Below are 17,950 nucleotides of genomic sequence, written 5' to 3' on the forward strand. Positions count from 1 at the left end.
TCTCCCTCATGTAGGCATCGGCTGCATCCCCACAAGTTGAAACTTTTTTGGCATGAGGAGTTGTCGGAAAGCGGGGAAGTGGCTCATATGCATAATGTACACACACATTCCTTTCCCTCCCACTCATCTCCTCTCGCCCCCGTCTCCCCCCCCCCCCGTGGTGTTAGCATGATCTGGTAACACTTTCTGAGCAAGTGCATAATGACTGGCAAGGACGTGCTGTCATCGCACACGTGCACAGACGCGTACTCACAGAAACATATGCATGTCTTTGCATACACAAACACCCAAAGGAACGGACACAAGCATGCTAATTGAAGCACACGCTCCCTCACACTGACGCACACACAGATTCTCTGGCAACATTATGAGTGAATTCTGTTCAGAGGTGGAGCGTGTGTGCGGACACAGGCAGGAGGCAGTTTGTCTGCGTGATAGCTGACGGGTATTGGTAGTCACGCAGAGGCACAGAGACCACTGTCTGGTCAGAGTCACGTTGTGTGCCCAAGCCAAGACCTTTGGCTTGGATACACATTTATCAAACCCCTAAAAATGACACCACTCTTCACATTACTAAAATGTGAAGAGTAAGACACATGCATCAAGCAGCCTACAACTACTACTTACAGAGAATTATAAGAGTTGCTCTCAAGTAATTGATCACACAAGTGGACCAAGAGGAATAGCTAGATTTGACTTACATCTTTCACATTGTCAAAAAAAAAGTTATTCTAAAAACCTATGGGAACTTATCTTTTAAGTGCATTGTATTTGTTTTTTAAAATCTGCTATTTTCAGAAAATCTGCACTACTCTTGAAATCAATTTATTTATTGATAGCTGCAATTTATTCAGTAAAAATGGAGAAAACACTGTGGTTTGATACAAAGATTTGAATATTTTATGGTTAAGAGTAAGTAAGAAGATGAAAATCTTTGGGTGTTGGACCGACACTGTTTGTTGACATCCTGTAGATTAAATGATAAATAGCTTAGTTAAGAAAATAAATTATCATAAAAAGAATTCTTAATTGCAGCTGTGAAATGTATAAATAGGAGTGAAATTATTGGAAACTGGCTGAAATAGTAAGAAAAGAAAACACAGACTGGAGAAGCAGGGAAAGTCTCCAAATAGGATAATATAAGGGAGAGAATATACAGTAGCAGCGCAATGACAAGTGAAGTAAAAAAACTGCAAACAAAATCAACATCACCTTTATTCTTTTGCGGCTCAGAGCAGTGCAAAAAAATGAGGCATGACATTGTATCAAAGGCGTGTCAGGAAGTAACTGCTCTTTTTACCTATGATATATATGGACCTGGATCTCTGCTGACTGACCCCTACACATCCTCTCTACTATCACCATTACAGTTTATGTAATACATTACAGTTTATTCTCTTCCTTCCCAATTCAGTCCACCTCTTATGATCCATGCCTCCTCAACTCAGTAGAAATGAATCTTCAGCCCCGCTCTTATCCCTCCCCACCCTTTCTACTCCCCTTCCTTCTCTTGCTGCCTCTCTCTTTCCCACCTTCTAACCAGCTGAACTTCTTGGAAGCCATCACCAGCCGACGATTCAGATGATTTCTCGCTCAAATGACTTCTCTCTCTTTAACACCAAGTCTAAACTTTCGGGGATAAAAAATGATTGCGTAAACAAGTTTCTTTTATTTTGACGACCTTTTCAGCGAGTTGGAATTCTAAGCGGGCTGAAAACAACCATGCCTTCACGTAGTCACTTCCCCTCTTTAATCGTGGAGTTGGACTCTTGACTCTCCCTGGCTCTGAACACAGACATTTATATTAAATATAAGACTCCTGCAAAATCAGAGAACTGGGGACAAAATGTCTAAACATAGATATAAACCTCAGCCAGTGGACCATGCAGGTCCCTCTCCTGTGTAACAAAAAGAACAGCAAATGCTATGTTGGATGTGCCGTTTTTTGATTGATATGAATTTGTTTCACCAGTGTTTCCATAGCGGGGTCAAACATCTTACAGGATGATGTAAGCCCAGACAGGAGACAGTTGGCAGGATTTGTGTCTGGATGTGGCTGTCTGACTTGGATCAAATGTTGGACAGTTTGCCGCTTTAGAGTGACCAGACTGAACGGAGAGATCTAAGGATGGAGATCAAGGACAGAAGAACACACACACACAACCACACAGACACACACACACAATCTGTGGCCCTCTGGAGCTCGAGTGGAGCCTTAACAAATTGATCAGAACTGGGGATGTGTATGGATTTTGAGGGGACAGACAGGGGTAGTGGCCGATTTTTTACTACCCGGACGCCACGGTGAGGACCGCTAGGCGGGCCAGGATGCTGACGCGGCGCTGGCTGCAGCAGGAGGTGCAGAGTTGCAGCATTGGACGAGACATCAACAAGTAGGTCTGTGCTAGTGTATTGTGTGTGTGTGTGTGTGTGTTTGGGGGGGGGTGGGGATCAATCTGGCAGAAAATACGCCTGATGCTGATTTTTCTTGTTTCATCTTGAGCACAAACTCTGAAGCCTGCCCAGAAGTGTGTGTGTGGGGGGAAATAAAAACAACATCATTTTGAGGCCCTACCTACATTGGCCCAAGTGCAGTACCTGGCAACTGCAGCAGGCAACAGCCTGGAGGAGGACCTGATGAGAATTGCAATCCATTTCTTTCCGTTTCACCTTTTGTTATTTCTTTCTTTGATTTATTACTGAACATGACAGCAGACAAAAAGCCTTTTTCAAACAAAGCTAGATGAGAAAACATGCTAACAACGCCCTCAGGTGGCTGACAAGCACAAGATAACCATCAACATCAGGGAAAAACTGAGACAAGAAGAAGACAAAACCCAAGCTGAGGAGGAGTGAGTGGAGTAATTGTATCTACCTTCTTAGTTTTGGCTTTCTTCTCAAAGGTATCAGACAGGGGTTTCTTCTTCGGCTGTAGCGTGGCCTTGGAGAACAGATCCTCAAATTCATTGGTGTTGACGATGTTTGGCTCCTCCAGAGACCCCCACAGCGTGTTGTTGCTAGAAAAAGAAGTGAGGAGTTTAGTCTGTGTTGTATTTTATTATATTTTAACATAAATCAATGCATCAAAGGTTATGGGTGGGGGAAAAAGATGTGATCATAGTCACAACAACAGGCTAGTGGCTCTCCAGGCAGGCTAGAAACATCTGGGTTACTTGAGCTAAACAAATTGTGCACGTTCTATTTGTGGGAGCTTATTTGATGTTTATTCAACGTTCCCACTGTTTGCCATTTTCCATTTCGCTGTCCGGCAAACACTTGGCAGGAGTGGCTGCAAAATCTCAGCTTTAAAAAGCACTGTTTATGAGCTAGGTGATAAAAATAACCAAAGTTTAAGACAAGTTTGTTTCTGTAATAAAGGACCATTTCCCAGTAAACGGACGAGAATACAGGGCAGGCGATGTTGTGTGTCAGAGGTTGCTGAGTAACACGGGAGGGGGGGGGGAAACAAACAGAGGCAGAAATAAGAACAAGAGGTGTCTAAAGTCAAGAGGATGTTCAAGAGTTCAGAGCTGTGTTGTTACCAACTTTTCTGTTTTGCAGAAACTCAGCACATCTGTCTCTGCTTTCGCTAAAGAACATCAGTAAAAGGCTTACTAACAAATACACTTATTCTAAAGAAAGACTGCGGCACAGTGACAAGACACATGCCTAATTACTGGTTCGGCTTCTAACCACTATCTTTTTGCGCACTGCAGGTTGTAATTTAATGACATTACTCAGGTCAATGTCCCCAACTGAAAGGCTTCATTTACAATGAGAGAGAGAACCTGGACAGAACACACCAGCACAAGCACTGGAAGGCTTTGTCATGGCTTAAATATCAGAACAATCAGCCGCTCTGCCAGTGACTCAGTTCGGGTCAAGCAAGTCCAACTGTTTCTGCATGCAGTTGGCCTCCCGTTGCAGTGGTGAGAGTATTTATCTGGGGCAGCCAAGCGATTTCAGTTGAGGACATAATGGTACTGTCCCGAAATCCTCCTTTGATTTCGCACTCCTTTCTGAGAGACCGAGGATAATAAGTCCGGTGAACAGCCTCTGACTCTGAACCCGACAGTGCAGGAAACTAGCTCGGAAAAGAAAATTACCGCCAAACCCCAAGAAATCTTTCCATGCAAGACAACTTTCTAATTGACCAGATTATGACTATAATTGAATTCGAATCCCCCCTTAAAGTTCCCTTTTTAAAAAAATGCAGCTTCCCAAGAAAGTCTGTCCCACATGCTGCCAACTGTACTTTGTGTGTCGGCTTACGTTTAGACACCTGGCATCATTTCAAACCTTACACTGTTCCCCCTCATAACTCAGAACCTCACACCATTAACAGAGATCACACAGCTGATCCAGGTACAGTTAAACATCTAACCCATTTAATGCCCCTTAACTTGGCCCTTTACAGTTAAATTTATAGCTGACATGAAACTGCTGTAGCGAAGTCAGCCCCCCCCCCACTCTGCCAGCACTGGCCAGGACCAGAGAGAGAGTGCAAACCACAACTCAGCCTCCTACCCCCCTCCCCCAACTAACCCAGCCATGGAAATACAAGGCCATAAAGCTGGAGGCCTGGCATTCGGAGGCAACGGCCACAGCCACTGTAAATGGGCTGGATAATCCACTTACAATTACAGAGTATCTCGATAGAACCTTTAGATGTGGGAGTGTGGTGCATTGACCATATTTCTGATATCTATTGGAGCAAGTATGTTCAGGTCTAGACTAAGACCCCATTAGACCAGGGTCAGTGAAGCTTGGGACTTCATTATCTCTGGGATAACAGTAGTTTCACTTGTGCATTTTGGACCATCTGATACATCCATCTCACCCAAGGCTCTCTAAAGCAAACTTCAATGATAAAGCGCAGTAACCCAGCCAAAACAACAGGTTGCACAGTGAGCACAAGTAAGACAGGTCAAAGTTGAATAGGGAAGTTAGTCTTTAAACCTCTGCTTGTATTGTATTTTTTTTTTTTTTTGCAATATTTCTGCAAAGCTATGAAAATAAGATTCAAGTTGTATCACTTTTACAAAGTCTTATACTGTACGCACTTATTGTCCTGTATCTGTATCCTGGTCCAGTACAGAGGCTTCATGGGACAGGTTGGCTCGATGGCAGGCTTCCGCGGGGCTTTCTCCACTTTCTGGCCAAAACCGAACCCTCCCATAGGGGGAGGAGGTGGAGGGCCCATGCCTGGAGGAGGAGGAGGTGGTCGACCGGCTCCAGGTAGGCCAGGAGGGGGAGGCGGAGGTGGAGGGGCCGGTGGGCCACCTCCAGGGAGAGGAGGAGGAGGTGGAGGGGGTGGTGGTGGCGGCGCTCCTGCGTTGCCTGGTAAAGGGGGAGGAGGAGGAGGGGGGGGTGGTGGTGGTGGTGGCCCTGCAAGGCCTGGTGGGGGAGGAGGAGGAGGAGGCGGAGGAGGAGGAGGAGGTGGCGGGGCTGGTCCAGCTGGTCCAGGGGCCGCTTCGCCCTTTAGATTCAGACCAATAGAGTCTAAGTTGAGTTTTTTGGGCACGTTCTGGTTGGGGCTTTGAGCAATCCCGCCACCCTCGCCATCAGGGCTCTTGATGAAGGTCTCCCTGTCCGTCTGGATACCCACGGTGCGGCAGGTCTTGGGCATCAGGATCGTCTGAGGTGGACACGCCGACGTCACGGACCTCGCCGCGCTCCTGACCCATGTTGTATGACCTGTCTTGTTGCATCTTAGCGATGACTCCCTCGAGGTGTGACAGCGAGACGGCATGCTCACCTCGCAGCTGGAAGATCTTAAGCTCAAAGTCGGACTGGAAGGACCAGGAGCAGATACAATGTCAGATACAAAACAAATCCAGAGCATCTAAAACTTTGGTTGTTTCCCGCCATATTAGATGATTGACAGCACGTTTCCTTGAGTGAACTTGGATTAAAGTGTAGAATTATTCCTCCTAGGGGCCTACATGAACGTGATTCTCGGTTGAAAAATAACAATTATATTCATTCTTTTCAGCTTTGTTTTAAATTTATTCCCATTAAATTCTTCCCCAATCTGAGGTTAATATCTGACTCTTGCAGTGAAAATCTGGTAACTGCAGTTTTCATTTGACATTTCAAACAATGAAAAACAATCCAACCAAAGCAAAGTATTGATTTGAGACAGAAAGGAAATCGTTTTGCAATAAATCTTACACATGTTCCTTATTAACTCATGTCAGTTTAGAAATAGCATTAGGCACGTTCCCACCCTGTCTTGTGGGCTAACTGTGGTACATGTTTCTCTGTGTCAGCGTTAGTCCTTTAAAGGTCGATGTCAAATTAAAGGCCTTAAGTTGACAGGCTGAGAAACCAATTCTGAGGTCAGACTTTTCAGGGGAAAACAGTCCATAAGGCAATTTATCAGTGGTACAAATTATGTAACACAGCCAGAGCTATGTTCCCATTGGTCTTCCAAGGATTATACAGTCAAAAAACACCTGTGAGACACTGTTCCAAACCTCTGTTTCTGATTAATTAAACACTGACACCTTTAAAACGAATCTGGAACGAGCCATTGTGTTGGAGGCAACAGACGTGTCAATCACAGAGCTGCGTGTGGAACATTTGGGAGTCATAAGATCATAGATTGTAGATAAAATATGAAATTCTGGCCAATAGAGAGCTTCTTCAGCATTTATTTTAATTGATGCAGCACAGTTTGTGGTAATAGATGGTGATCAATATATTTTACATCACTGAAATAATAAACTTCAGTTTCTCTTTTGATATGAAAGTCACAAGTTATATCAGGACATTATGCCATTATAATAAAAAAGTTTTGACTGGTTTACTTTCTCATACACTTGTATAATTAACACACGTGTATAATTCGACTATTTTTTTCCCATAGACTATCATTATTATTTATATATTATTACAGCTACATTTAATAAAGTGAGATTTTTTTTTTTCATTTTAACCTATCTTTACTGTTAGTAAAAGGTACAATTAGAAGAAAATTAATTAATTCATTTTAAAACTAACTTGATTAAGAGGCTGACTAACAGTTATTTTTAGAAGAATTACATTCAGAACACATGGCAATGTGAAAACCTGTGAGAGCTGTGGCACTATCAGTAAGTACTCAGCACCAGGTGAGCTGCTGCACTTGGACATTTCATGCTCACTTGGCGCCATCTTGTGTTCAGGATTGTTAACTGCCACAACAGACTAAACATTCACAGCAGTCTCATTAATGTAATTACATTTGCATGAATCACATACGGGCCTATGCGACATAACTGCTAAACTTAGTTTCACAAATATGGCCCATATGTTCACTTGATTCTGTTTAATATTATATGTCCCATTTTGCTTGAACTAGCCTGTCCTCACAGAGATGCCTGGTCTAACTTTCTCCAGTGCATAATACTGTATGTTTTCAGTCAGTGTTTGCTTATATAACTTACATGCATCCTCTCCAGGTCTTCCTTGCACTCTCTCTTCAGCTGCAAGAGGGCAGCTTGGTGCTCTGAAAGTAGGCAGAACAAGGACAGTGGCATCATGGGAACACAAACTCATTCAGACGGCAGTCTGGATTGATTAAATCTTCACTGGAGTGTGTAGTTAATTCAATAATCACAGCTCATTGCTGGTGTTTTTGATTTATAGACTGAGAGACTGAGGTTTGAGTTGATGTTTTCTTGAAATACTGGCTGAAATATTGGCATGATAAATCACTGTAAAGCTAATCTGTGAGACAAGACAAGGGACATTACCACAACATGTGCTGCTGTCCTTAAGTGCAGTGGTTAAATTCTACAGAAGGGTGGGTCGCTATATTTACCACTCAACCAACCAGTTTCAATTATGCTGCTGGCTTAAGTAAAAGTCAAAACAAAATATTTCATCAGGTCAGGGCACAAAAGTGAAAACAGATACTGTATCTGTTGGCACTGATAAGATCAAAGCATGGAAGTGAAGATGTCACTAATAAAAACAAGTAACAGGAGGCAGACTTTCACTTCAAAGTTGGTAGTGAATGACCAAAAATACTACACCCATAAACTGTACCTACCAAATCACATAAAATACACCACAATAACATTAACACGCTCTTCATCTGCTTTCAGTTTATTTGAGGATTAAGGACTGCTGACTTTTGGCTCTCATTTCTAAAACTGCAAGTCTGTATTTCCTTACAATTAAGACTAAAATCAAGAACACACAAAGAGGATGATCCTGTTCACACTACCACTGATAATCCCACAATTCAATGTAATGAGTAACACAGTACTGTTGTAATCATTAATCCAAGTCAATGATTAGTGTTTAAGCCTACCTTAAAAATCAATAAAAGCAAACTGTTCTTAATAGACGTCATTATTTTTGGATTAGCACCATAATACAGGATCATATATGTGTGCTGTATTAAAAAAAACAAATGTTTGAAAGATATGCATATGATATGCATGTATGCATGTGTTGGGTTATCTACAGTATATGGCCCACAGTGTGGACTTTTGCTCTACTTCTCAAATTCCACACACTATTCTCTTAGACAGGAGCAAAGCCCGATCCTTGAGTGCAAATCACCTGAATAATCCACATTTGCTAGTCTTAATCTGTTCTGAGGGATGAAGTTATGCCACAGAGAACATTCACCAGCTGTTGCGCTGCTGTTGCAACACAGTTTCACTGTACTCAGAACATGAATGGAGAGCTTTTTATGTTGTAATTGAATCAGTCCATCGGCAGCCGTGTGTGCTTTTGACCTATCTGTGTGTCTTTACACCATTAGAGTACAAGATGGACCAAACATGCCGTGCTGCCCAGAGTGTACTCAAACTTTATTAAATGTTTTTACCCACACATGCTACCGTGTGGTGCCATGAAACAGCAGCCACACAAACAGCAGCATTAAGGCGCAGACACAGCCTCACTGTGTGTTCTTAAATGGATTTAAAGGATGTCTTACATCCCTGCCGCTGATACTTAGCTAGCTCTGCATGATTTGTCTCAGAGGTTTAGAGTAACAGTGCAAGTGCTCAAGGGTTCGATAATGGTGGCTTCTGCTTTTGTTCCAGTATTAGGACTCAATTACAGACAATTACCCCAAACAAGAGATCCATTCAAAAAGATACTAAGATATCTGTAATGGCCCTGATCCACAAAACCAGTCAGTGTCAGGTGTGTCAGTATAGGCTTGACTGGCATGATCCTCTGTCAGCATTCCTTTTCTTAAGATGTTAATGCAGGCAACACTGTCTGAAGCAACAAGCCTAAGGTTCTTACCTGCCTCGGTGTACTTGAGCCCCACCTTCTCCTCCTCATCTTTAGGTTTGGGTGGGGGCCACACGGCCTGCAGCCGCCCTGGTGTGCGGTCTTCACTGTCTGTAGGTGACGTGACCTCTGTCTGTGGGAAGAAAACACATGCAACAATATTAAAAACTAAAACTATGTGATAGGAGATAATTCAGGGGTGTCATTACATACATTAGCCTCTAGGGGACTTTTGACTTCCTTCACAGGAGATTTGGAGGTTCTCTCAAAAATAGACCTCAGATTTTCCTTGTCATTCTTGATTTTCTTTTTCACTGCCTCCAGATCCACATCTTCTGTTTTTTCCTTTTTGACAGTTTTGGGGCCAAAGATGTTCCTGAAGGTTTCATAGGCCATGTCTGAGGTTTTCTTTTTTTCAGGAGTGGATGTAGGAGTTTCTGGGCCTGGAGTTGTGTCTCCCGCAACCTCCTCTGCAATCTCAGACTCTTTTTTGCCCTGTTTGGGACCAGTGTCCTTCTGGTCACCTGGCTGCTTGGTGTCATCTTGCCTGTCTAGGTTAAGCAGGTGACTGAGCTGTCCCATTACAGTGCTTTTAGTGTCTGTGATGGGTTTAGGCTCGGTGTGTTTTTTGGCTGGAGAGGCCGTCTTCTGCTCAGGAAGGAGCTTGGCTTTGTTTACCGTCTTCTTCAGGCTGAGCAGGGCCAGGTCAGCGTCCTTCTCCCTCTGCTTGATCTCTGACACCGTCTCCCTGTCTTCACCCACCACTCCTTTCTTCAGCACCCTCAACCCACTGAAGAGAGCTGGCATCTGGAAGGAAGGGGGCGAAGAGATCGCCGTGCCCATGGAGGGGGATGAAGTTGGGGAGGTAGAGGTGGGTGCAGCAGTGGATGTTGGAGGTGGTGTCTTTATTTCAGGTGTCTTTGGAGCAGTTGTGCGCTGTGAAGAAAGACTGACACTTGGCTGAATGTCACCCTGGGACTCTACAGGTGGAGATGATGGTGACATGGGTTTCTTGGACCCTGAATCTGTAACACCAGCAGCGTCTAACTGCTCCTCTGGACTAGACAATGACTGGACTGATCCCTCAGGAGTCTTCGGGCTGGATGGAACAGAGGACACCTGACTGGCATGAGGTTCCTCAGCCCGGTCCTCAGCCTCAGCCCTTTGCTCATGTGTCTCCTCCTTTTGCATACTATCTAAATGTTCTACCTGCTTAGTCGGAGACGCAGCAGTATGACCTGCAGCCTCCGAAGCAAGATGTCCAGAGATGATGGATGGAACAGGTTGAGAACAATCTATGCCAGCATACTCGTCGCTCTCACCTGTTCCCACCTTTTTGCTGCTTCTCTCCTCTGCACTTTTTGTGTCTGCATCCACAGACGCTGTGGTGTTGGTGCTCTCCTTGGGAGTGCTGCCATCTTCCTGTTTGGAAACTTTGGAAACTGTTCTAGAGCTAGTTCTGCTAACGAACCTGTCTGAATATAGAATAGCTTCTATGCGGGATCTCTCCTTAAATCTGTGTGTCCTAAACACAGGCACTTTGTACTCTGCTTCGGCCTCAGTGTTGTGCTGTTCATCTTCTCCTTTACCCTGGTCCACTGTATTATTGTCCTTTTCTGGGAGGATGGGCTCCTTGGTCTTGGCAAGCTTCTCCGACAGGCTGGTGCTGCCGTGGGAAGCCTCCTCATCCTCATTTTCTGTGTCACTGTAAGTTTCCACCTTGGTGACCTGGACCAAATCTGAGTCAGCTGAGGTTTCACCAGAGTCCTTGCGAGTTTCCGCTGATTCAACCCCCTGAACTATGTCACCGGGAGCAGCTGCATCACCCTGAAGCAATTCCTCCCTCCCTTTTAGCTTTTCCTCGCCGTTAGTGGCTTGACCACCTTCAGAAGGATTCCCGCCTTCTGACAGCTCCCTGAAAGAAGTCAACACGGCCGACTCCCCGTCAGACGAGGCAGCTCTATCCCGGGTGAAGAAACTGCTGAAGACATTCAGTAAGGAGCTAGCAGGCTGCTTCCCCTGTTCCTCTGAGTTATTACTTGAACTGTCCATTTTCGCTCAAAGTGTCACACCAGAGGCAAACCAAAACAGGTAGCAGCGCTAGCGAAGTGTCCATTGAAAATGTCACAAAAGATTCATCTCCCCACCTCCAGTTATCCAAGCTGCTCCTATTCCACCTCTACCGTTGGCTGGGAACAAAAGGCCTTTGTAGGGACAAATCTCCCAAGCTCTTCTTACCTTCTTCAGCAGGGTGCCAGTGACAAAAACACTATCCCGTAATCCTGTTTAATGACACACAAATAGGCTGCGTATAGCTTGACTTTCATGATATCACATAAAGACTACTGCTGACTGGATGTTGACAGTAGTACAGATCAGTCTCCTCTGTGTGGGCACGATTCCCATGACGCTGCAAGTGAAGTCAAGCTGCTCACTGGCTGGAAGCATGTCCTGCCGTAATCTCCCTGGGAGAGCAGGAGAACAGAGTTCACTTGCCTCCCACTAAAGCATTTCCAAATGTTCCGACAAGTCGAAGCGGTGCTATCCATAAAGTTGTGAGTTATTCTCCTCTATGTGGACTCCATGACTGAACTGTTCTCCTCGTATGTGTCTGTCCTCTGTACATGCCTGTCTCAGTTTACGGGAAAGCCCTGTGTGCTGTTGTGTGAGGGGGGGAAAAAAAACTCAGGTTGGGAGGAAAAAAAAATACGCCTCACTGGTCTACCCAGTTTTTCTGAGGACGCCTCCCTTCAGGTCCCTCCCTTACTGGGAGGGAACCTGCAGAGTCCGGCACCTCAGGTGTCTGATTACCTCTGCTCACTTCCGTAAAATGGCTGCTGAGGTAACAGAGTAAACACAGAGGAGAGGTGAGTCTGTGGTCAGGTGGAGAGCTGCAGTGGTCCTGTAAACCAGCACTGCAACATGGAGTGGTGAGCTACTGCAATACAGTGCTTAAGAAGTGGCGATTAGGCAGCCTGGCTACAGCCAGCTCTGGCTAACAGGCTAAGTGGCTAACGTGTGATTAACAGCTTATTAATTCTTGGGCAGAACAAGACTGAATTCACTTAGAAAAAAGTGACATTTTGATTCACTTACCTTAAGCATGACTGTCAACATTCTCTATATACTGAGCACTGATTCAAGCTGGAAGTTCAGTTTTGAGGATATGGTTTCTCAGGAGGTTTACAAAGTTTACAAGCTAACAACAGGGAATATAGTCTATGTGGTAAAAGGGGAATACCTGAATAGCTTCTCTGAGAAAATTAAAAAGCAGAGAAAAATACTATCTGTGTTGTTTCAACTATCTTTTTAGCTTATCTTTGATTTAACAAGCTCTCTTAACGTTTGATAAATTTTTGTACAAATGTCAGTAAAGTGGTTTGGAAAGCACAACATTCTTCAAACCGTGGTTGCCCTTAGCAACCAAAGGTCAGCCCTGCTGACTGCATTCCTCCCTGCACAGTCTCAGCTGGAGCCACCAAAAGACACACTCATAAAAGAACTGTGTTTTGTAAATGTTTTTAGAACAACCCAAATTAAACAAGAAAAGAAGAAAAACAGGAGGAATGGACATTCTTTGAGACTGGAAATGGACAAATGAGCCCAGCAAAAGGACTGCATAAATAAAGGAAATGTTGTTGTGAATATAATGTATTCCCAAATAGGTAATTCTTTGTTACTGTTATAATTTTATATTGGAAATGTCTTACCGATTAAAACCTAAAAATAAACCACTTGTAACTGCATTTTTCTAGGATTAGAGATTTCTTTCATTCATCTGAAGAAAGCCACAAATGGAAAGGGTCGAGGAATTAAGTTATGTAAGAGCAGTAGTATTTCATACACACACAGTAAATCCCCTCAGAGGCTGTACTAGAAAGAGGCACCACTGACACACAGGCAAGGTTGTGATGTGATCTGATATCTGGCACACACACAGCTCAGTAGTGAAATTATTAATTCACGTGTTCCTGATCATGTAAACACGACAGATAAAAAAAAAACCCATCAAACCTAACCTGTGATGTGTCATTACATCCCTGCCCTGTGTTCAGCTGTTACAACACACTCAGACAGCATTGTTTACAATTGATGTGTTTTTGTTTTTTTTTTGATGGTGACAAAGAAGTCATACCGAAGAGATGGCTGTCACTTTCACAACAATGCAGAGGACCTAATTCTGTACAGCATGGCCTTTGTAATGGTACGTTAACTGATTATGCTTAGTCAGGCCACTTGTTGTGTCTTGGGAAAACAATGCATGGCATTGCACTGATATACTACCCGCCCAAAACCACACCCAGGTAATCAGCCTCATCTGCCAAAGGAATGAATGCCTTTGGCAGACAGTAGTGACAGAAATCTGGACAGACTTACAGAGATAGAAATGGTTTTTCACATCATTGTATTGGGTGATTTACAAGTGCAGTTTGGTGGTTCTTTAATTGCACTACTTATTAGCATGATTAAAGCCTATAAACTCCTGGAAACAAACAATGTTTTGTGCGCAGGCTTTTTTTTTTTTTTAAAGGAATGCATACAGTACTGTGAGATTACACAAGGTCTTACACATGCACAAATTTTATGTTGCAACCTCAGCCCAATAACAATAGAGGAATCACATTATTTACGCACTGTGGCCTAAACAATCCCAAATAAGGTTACAAAATGTTCAAAAAGGGCTGCAAGAGAAGGTCAGATTTTTCTGTGTGTTTGCTCTGAGCATGAGAGGTTTGAGTGGAATGATCTCAGTCAGTTTTGGCCCAGTCTGCTGATTAGAATCCATGACCTGTTAATCCATCTCTAAGAAGTCATGATCAGGTGGTTAAATGCCCGGTGGAGAGAAGGGAAATCCCCAAGAGTCCCATGAGGGGGAGAAAAAAAAATTAAGAGTGCATTGGATTGACTGCTCTGTGTGGGAAAATATGCATCACAGCTAATTTTGATCTTTAAGTGTTTGTCCTGCTCATGTTTATGGGCACCCTCACCGTGCACTCCAGCTTGGGATAGTAGGGAGTGTCCCCGATGATGTCATCCTCGGGCGGTGTGATGCGTAGGAAGTCAAGGTGATCAGGGCGTGGGACGCGGGAAGGGGCCTCCTGAGGGTCATCTCCATCCAGCATCCAAATATCATCCTGACGCAAGAGGGAGTCCTCTACAGACACACACACACAAACAAACACAAACGCCACCACAGGGTAATTAAGGCCCTACTTTGTGCAAGGAATCATAACACGGAAAAACACAACAGCACAACAGGTGTGATCGGGTGTGATGAGGCTAAATAAAAAGCACAGATTTATTTTCTTGTGTAGCGTAATCTGCATGGGTTACAAAAGTGCAACAAGGTGGAACGCAGGCATCACACTCTTTTAGCATCAAACAGGCGGCAAGAGAAACCCCTGTTCAGCTGCAGGCTCGAGGGCACGCGGCTATTTTTATCTGCACTTAGCCGGCCTCTGTTCCAATCGTCAACACCACCAGAAAGCCACACTGATCCAATAAGGAAAAATGGCAGCAGAGCACTGGTTTCAAAAACAAATGCCATTGTCTAATAAAGATTTGCATTCAAGACATGCTCACTGTAAGAGAGCCATGACATTGCATTGCTCAGCCATACCACTGTTATATAATAAAGTTATTTGCAAATAGGGGTGGGTCATTTGTGAGCTTGTGTGTTCAGTCACCCAAGGCACTGAAGGAGTGGAAATACAAGACGTCATCTTAATTTAGATTGGGAGAGACTGCCCTCTCCTGACCAAGGACTCGCATGCATACTGTGCAATTAAATACCACATGTAAACTTCTTTTAAGACACCAAACAAGGTTAAAACTGGATGAAATTAAGATTTCAATAGACACTGCCTCCTCTGTGTTGTTATTGCTGCAGTATTCTGGGGCCGTTTGGATTCATTTTGTGCATATCCAGAGCACCTGGCCTTTAATATTTACAGCTCACTGACACAACTGCAGACGCAGCCTGAGCCTAGGCAGCCTTCCTCACGTGTTATGCCCTTAACAAATCACATGGTATTAACTTCAGGAGCCTGGGCTATATTGCTCAAGGGCTGACACAGAAGCAGAAATGCTACTCCAGCTACTTCTCACGTGTGCAGAAACATGATATATCATGCCTTGATGCGTGCATTCACTGTCTCAACAGAGTCAGTCATGCAAGAAATGGGGATGAAAAGTACCAGTTAAGAGATACAGGACAGGGACAGAAAGGTGAAAGAATAAAAAAGTGAAGGAGAGAACACACTGAGGAGGGGGAGGGTACAGATCTTGGACGCCTCGTGACCTCTATTTCCTTCAGCTGTAAGACAACACCTTGACCCATTTGGGCAGAATTATGAGCTGGAAGCTGAGAAAAGCACATTACTTCCTGTTCGATGAGATGCTAAAATATCCCATAACCTCAGTATATAATGAGTGTCCTTGAACAGAGCATGTGGTGTTACTGTATTGCAGCCCAACAGCCACTTCTAAGGACTTGAAAGTCCTCTTGAACAGATCCAAGAGTCTGGGTGTCTAAGCCAAATGCTTTAAATTCAGTTATGAGAGCCCACACAAAAAACCAACTTGGGGGGGCTCTCATTGAAAAATGGAAGCATTGAAATTCAGCTTCTGTATTCTACCACAATCAGTCATTATGAGACAGCAGCAATGCCTGCAGTCCCTCCAGTTATCTGGGACTTTGGCAGCGGGGGAAAAAAAAGTAGGATTAGATTAATAACTTTTCATTATGATAATGCTGCGCTGCATGGTCCCGCAGTGGGAACTGCTGACTGTAGGCTGGGATGCTTCCAAATGCAGAGTTAAGCCCAGTCTGGGCCAAGGAAAGAAACTACTGATCAGAAAAAGCTCTCTCTACATATCCTGGTTCATTTGCATGTGTAATATCCACCTGAGACTGTTACCTATTGAACTATTAACATATATTAACTATCAAACATATGGAACAGACAGTGAGCACCTATTTACATGTGGGCTATGAATGTTCCATCATGCCTCCATGGTTGAACAATCTTGAGGACTTGCTTGTGCATGTGTGTCTACTTCTACCTGACTGACAGCCAACCAGCCACTTAACTAAACATGTAGAGGGTGGCTCACACTGCCACCATCTGGACAGGCAGAGGAAAAGGCACGTCCATCTCCCTGTAATCAGACACACTGCAGTGAAGGCCTGATGTTGCTGCTGCATGCTAGATATAAGACTTAGTGAAGTAATGCCCAGTACTGCAGTGTCATAGCTGCAAGCAGACGGAGAGAAGCAAATCTTAGATGCATTAGGTAATGAGGGCACCGCGTTTGTTTATTTGGCAGTTGATCTATCACTCTCTAAAAGTGCACGCACTTGCAAACACAGTGAGCTTAAGTCCAGTGCTGCTGGGGAGAACTGTGCGCTTATTGCCGTTTAATCTCCCTCCCCTGCTGCTCTAAAAGCCAAGACTGAATCACAGTGTCCATAACCGAGCGAACACAGAGCGCAGATGGGATTGTGTTTGTCCGGCGGCTGGTGTAGAGTTTGGTTTGACGGAGAGTAATGCGCCACTAACTGGATCATCCCAACCCAAGACAACATAAGTGCACCAAATACTGTCTGAACCAATACACGTTACAAAACTGCCCTCTGGCAAACTCAGTGTGCTCTAATAGAGACTTTTCAGACATCTACAGTAAATACAGGTGTTTCCCTGGTGCCAAACCTGCAGGTGTTGACTGACAGTGCAGTTATTTGACAGCGAAAATCACAGTGTGTGAGTGAGCAGCTGTCAGACAGCATTGTGTTTCAGCTGTGCTGTTAGCCTTATCATTTTAACAAAAAAGTATCTGTGTTTGGCACGGTCAAAGAGGCCATCTGATGTCTGATCCTGATAGGTGGGTGTTGTCAGTGGTGATGGATTAAACCACCTGTCACTTCGTCAACTAGTCATCACTCATCCAGTGGTCAGAGAAAGCTTTGTTGAGGCTGTATTTAACCCTCTAAATCAGACACGAAAACCGCTAAGAGCAAAGTTAGTCTTCAAACCCCGGCAGTGGTTGTTTCATTTTCACTTACAAGCAGCAATTAGTGAACCTGATCATGCCTTTCATATTATTAATGGATTATTGTAGGCTAGGCATGATCAAAATATCTACATGCACTTCTATAAATACAGAGATTTCACAAATTAACACTAGACTCTATCTCCTCCCACCGCAAATTTTCTCATTCTTATTAAAGACACACTTCAGCTTTGCCCAGTGTGTCCAGTGCCCTATTTTATCCACTAGAAAATCTATAACCTCATCATTCAAAGTAAAAGAACTGGGCCATGTGGCATGGCGAGTGCATCTGGCAGCCTCCACCCCCTCTCCATCACTTTCAGCCAGGAAGGAAGATCATAGACTTTTATATAAATCATGCAAAATGCAGCATTTATAAATCATCCTGCTTGTATTTTTTGCGCCTGTCACAGCTGTTTTTCCACACAGGCTTGTTGGCTGCGCGTAGCTGTCAGGCTGGCTGACTGACCGACTGGTTCGGCTGTCAGTGCTGAGATCCATGTAAAAAGGCAGTAGAAACCCAGGGAACAGTGCAGTGGTGCCCTGAGGGGCAGAGCAGAAATGTAGCATGACACGATGCTCGCAGAGTCATCGTTGCTCATTTTAAATGCTGTTCTGGAGGCTGATGGGATAATACGGAACTGGAGGGAAGAGG

General features: G+C 44.1%; 1 protein-coding gene across 1 annotated transcript in view; it reads right to left on the reverse strand.

The window, feature by feature from the left end:
* The window catches only part of LOC108892521 (formin-1-like), a 52,634-nt gene that overhangs the window by 28,937 nt on the left and 5,747 nt on the right, over positions 1–17,950 (reverse strand). Inside the window, 6 exon segments of the mRNA XM_018690120.2 lie at positions 2,876–3,017; positions 5,064–5,632; positions 5,634–5,792; positions 7,431–7,492; positions 9,256–9,376; positions 14,232–14,398. Of these exon segments, the coding sequence (XP_018545636.1) occupies positions 2,876–3,017; positions 5,064–5,632; positions 5,634–5,792; positions 7,431–7,492; positions 9,256–9,376; positions 14,232–14,398 (1,220 nt within the window).

This window comes from Lates calcarifer, linkage group LG19 (genome assembly GCF_001640805.2).
Source record: "Lates calcarifer isolate ASB-BC8 linkage group LG19, TLL_Latcal_v3, whole genome shotgun sequence".
Classification (NCBI taxonomy): domain Eukaryota; kingdom Metazoa; phylum Chordata; class Actinopteri; family Centropomidae; genus Lates; species Lates calcarifer.